The following is a 4,150-nucleotide window of genomic DNA, read 5'->3' as shown; positions in this document are numbered from 1 at the left end:
GGCGTCGGCTTTGGCTTCGAGCTCGGCAGCGTGAGCGTCTGCCTTCGCCTGGAGCTCGGCCGCGTGAGCTTCGGCCCTCGCCTTGAGCTCGGCTTCATATGCGTCTTCGCGCGACTGAAGCGCTGCATCGTGCAGACGATCTTTCTCCGTTTCGGCGCTGTCGACGGCCCTGTCCACGGCCGCCGCATGCTTCGTCGCAGCGGACAGAAGATGTCTTTCTAGATGGGCTTGGGCGAGCCACCTGGCCCAGGCGCGATGCCGACGGTAGCGGAGGATATGATTTGCGGCCTTGGCCATGGCGTTCATGCCGCCCGCCCGCATCAACGCCTTGCGGGTATGAGTGACCGCGTCGCGCAGGGCGACGTCGTGGTCGACCTCCTTGGCAGAGGCCACACCGGCCATGTGGGTGTACATCGCCCACACTCGGAAGCTGCGAAGTACGCCCTGGATCGCGCCGCGAGTGAGGACACCGTCGGCCATCTTCGACGCCGCCCGGAACGCCGTAAAACGCAGAAGCTCGTCCGCTTCCCGCAGGCGCGCCTCGGCCGAAGCCGACAGGCTCGACTCGGCGTCCGCCAGCAGCTTGGCGTGCTCCTCGTCCTTTTCTATGAGCGTCGCCTTGACAGCCTGCTCGTACTCAAACGCGGCCTGGGAGAGCGTCTCCTTGTGCCTTTCGGCCTCTGATTCTAGCTCGGCACGATGGAGCGTGTCCATCGTCGCCCTCTCAGACTGCAGCTCTCCCGCCGCACGCCTGCGCTCCTCTTCCAGCGCGCGCGCGTGAGCCTCGGCGGCCGACTCGGTCGCTCGCTCGTGGGCATCGCCGCGCGAGGCAAGCTCCTGGTCGTGCAGAGCCCGAAGCTCCGCCTCGCGCTCGGCGATGGCCTGAGCGAGTGCCGCGTCGTGCTCCTGGCTCTGAGCCGTCAAAGCCGAGCGCATGTGCCGATCCTTCTCCAACGAGGCGGACTCGACGGCCGCGGAAAGCTCCGCGTCGTGATTCTCCTTGAGATACGTGAGGTCGCTCTTGTGCCGGTCGTTGATCTCGTTGACGGCGTCGGTGTGCGCCGCGTCTCGGGAGCCAAGCTCGCTCCGATGCAAGTCCTTCAGGCTGGACTTGAGCGCCTCGCTCTCGTTCGCGTGGGCCTCGTCGCGCTCCCGGAGCGCGGCCGCGAGCTTCGTCGAGTGCTCGCGATCCTTTTCGGCCTTCGCCACCTCGACGACGGACTGCGCGTCGGCCTCGTGGATCTGCCTCTGCTCGGCGAGCGCGGCCGCGTGCTTGTCGGCGAGCTGCTTCTCGCGGTCCTCCGTCGCTTTCGCGTGTTCGTCGTCCCGAGCGCGCAGCGCCGCGACGAGCGCCGAGCTGTGGCTGTGGTCCTTCTCGAGCGCGAGCATCTCCGTGGCCGACGCGAGCTCCGCTTCGTGCTTGCGCTGTCGCGCCGCGTGCTCCTCCTCGTGGTCCTTGGCGGTCTCGGCGGCGGCGGCGTCGTGCGCGGCGGCCAACGACGACCGCAGGTCCGAGAGCGCCGCGGCGTGCTTCTCGGCGAGCTCCGTCTCGCGACTCTCCATGGCGCTGGCGTGCTCGTCGTCGCGGGCGCGAAGGGCCGCAGCGAGGGCTGAGCTGTGGCTGTGGTCCTTCTCGAGCGCGAGCATCTCGGTGGCCGACGCGAGAGTGGCCGCGTGGCCTTCCTGCATCGACGCGACCTTGCTGTCGTGCTGCGACTGGAGCCCCGCGACCGCCTCGGCGTGGGCGGCGTCCCGGGCCGCGAGCTCGTTCTTGTGACGCTCCGCGAGGCTCGCTTCCAGGTCCTGGCGTTCCTTCGCGTGGGCGTCGTCGCGGCTCCTCATGGCGTCGGTCAGCCGCGACGAGTGCTCGCGGTCCTTGTCGACCTCGAGGGTCGCCGTCGCCGACTGGAGGTCGGCCTCGTGCTTGCGTTGCTGGGCCGCGAGTTGTTCGGCGTGCTGGCCGTGAACCTCCGCCAACGCGGCCTCGTGGGCGCTCGACAGCGACGACTTTTGTTCGGCGAGCGCCGCCGCGTGCTTCTCGGCGAGCTCCTTCTCGCGCGAGTCCATCGCCGCGGCGTGTTCGTCGTCCCGGGACCGCAGCGCGGACACGAGCGCTGCGCTGTGGTCGTGATCCTTTTCGAGCGCGAGCATCTCCGTCGCCGACGCAAGCTCGGTCTCGTGCTTGGATCGAAGCATATCCTGCTGCTGCCTGTGAGCCGCCAGAGCCTCGTCGATCTCCGCGGCCTGTCGGTCCGCTTGCTCCTTCAAGGCGGCCTTGTGCTTCGCGAGGATCTCGGCTTCGCGCGATTCGAGCTCCGCTTCGAAAGCGTCGGTCTGAGCCTTGAGGGCCGCGGCGAGCTCTTCCTCTTTCTGCTTCAGCACAGCCTCCAGCGCCGCCGCATGCTGTCGCTCCTTCTCGGTCTCGGCTGTATTGACCGCGTCGGCGAGAGCCATAGTATGCTCGCTTCTCGCGGCGGCGCGGTCCTTTTCGTGCGAGTCGGCCAAGGACCGCTGTGCCTCCTGGTCCCTGTGAGCGAAAGTCGCCTCGCGCCATCGGGTCCAGGCGCGATGCCGTCGGTAGCGGAAGAGGTGGTTCGCGGCCTTGGCCATGGCGTTCATGCCGCCCGCCCGCATCAACGCCTTGCGCGTCTGCGTGACCGCGGAGCGCAAGGCGACGTCGTGGTCGACGTCCTTGGACGCCGCGGCCCCCGACAGACGAGAGTACAGTGCCCAGACGCGGAAGCTCCGGAGGACGCCGTGCTTCGAGCCTCGAGTCAGGACGCTGTCTGCCATCGTCGACGCCGCGCGAAGCGCCATGAGGCGCCGGCTCTCGTCCGCCTCCCGCAGCTGGGACGCGGCCGAAGCGGAGAGGCTCGACTCCGCGTCCGCGAGGAGCTTGGCGTGCTCTTCGTCCTTCTCGCTCAGCGTCGCCTTGACCGCCGCGTCGTACTCGTGGGCGGCCTGGGAGAGCATCTCCTGGTGCCGTTCCTGCTCGGCCGCCAGCTCGGCCCGGTGCGTCTCCTGCAAGCTCGCTTCATCTCGCGCAGCCTGTTTCTGCGCCGCCAGAAGGACGTCTTCGACGGCTCGGGCGTGAGCGTCGTCGGCGGCTTCGACGGCTCGGGCGTGAACATCGGCTCGCGCGTCGAGCTCGGTCTCGTGGAGGGCCTTGAGCTCCGCCTCGCGCTCGGCGATGGCTCGAGCGAGCGCGGTGTCGTGCTCCTGGCTCTGCGCGGTGAGCGCAGACCGCATGTGGCGATCCTTCTCCGACGCCGCCGACTCGACGGCGGTGGCGAGTTCCCCTTCGTGATTCTCCTTGAGGTAGCTGAGGTCGCTCTTGTGTCTCTCTTGCAAGTCGGACAGTGCCGCGGCGTGTTTCTCGGCGAACTCCTTCTCGCGGGCCTCCATGGCGGTGGCGTGTTCGTCGTCGCGAGCGCGGAGCGCGGACACGAGCGCCGAGCTGTGATCGTGGTCCTTCTCGAGCGCGAGCATCTCCGTCGCCGATGCCAGCGAAGCCGCGTGGCCGTCCTGCATTGATGTGACTTTGTTCTCGTGCTGCATCTGCAACTCCGCGAGCGCCTTCGTGTGCGCGGCATCTCGAGCCTCGAGTTCGCTCCGGGTCCGCTCGACGAAGCTCGCTTCGAGGTCCTGGAGCTCCTTGGCGTGGGCCGCGTCACGTTCACGGACGGCCTCGAGGCGCTCGCGGTCCTTGTCGACCTCGAGGGTAGCCGTCGCGGACTGGAGCTCCGTCTCGTGCTTGCGCTGCAGCGTCGCCATGGCGTCCTCGTGTCGCGCGGCGGTTTCCGCGTGACTACTCTCGTGGGCGCCGGACAGCGACGCCTTTTGCTCGGCGAGCGCTGCGGCGTGCTTCTCGGCGAGCTCCTTCTCGCGACCCTCCATCGCTTTCGCGTGCTCGTCGTCGCGGGCGCGGAGAGCAGCCACGAGCGCGCTGCTATGATCGTGGTCCTTCTCCAGAGCGAGCATCTCGGTCGCCGACGCGAGAGTGGCCGCGTGGCCTTCCTGCATCGACGCGACCTTGCTGTCGTGCTGCGACTGGAGCCCCGCAACTGCCTCGGCGTGGGCGGCGTCCCGGGCCGCGAGCTCGTTCTTGTGACGCTCCGCGAGGCTCGCTTCCAGGTCCTGGCGTTCCTTG

General features: G+C 68.6%; 1 protein-coding gene across 1 annotated transcript in view; it reads right to left on the bottom strand.

The window, feature by feature from the left end:
* AURANDRAFT_70889 (hypothetical protein) overlaps positions 1–4,150 on the bottom strand; it is a gene marked incomplete at both ends in the record, with an annotated part of 61,863 nt that overhangs the window by 33,032 nt on the left and 24,681 nt on the right. The window contains 2 exons of the mRNA XM_009035491.1: positions 1,010–3,021; positions 3,130–4,068. Coding sequence (XP_009033739.1) covers positions 1,010–3,021; positions 3,130–4,068 — 2,951 coding nt within the window. The remainder of the gene's footprint in view (positions 1–1,009; positions 3,022–3,129; positions 4,069–4,150) is intronic.

Source organism: Aureococcus anophagefferens (assembly GCF_000186865.1).
Source record: "Aureococcus anophagefferens unplaced genomic scaffold AURANscaffold_3, whole genome shotgun sequence".
Lineage (NCBI taxonomy): Eukaryota > Pelagophyceae > Pelagomonadales > Pelagomonadaceae > Aureococcus > Aureococcus anophagefferens.
Note: the sequence above shows the minus strand (reverse complement) of the source record. Positions and strands in the feature narration are given on the sequence as shown.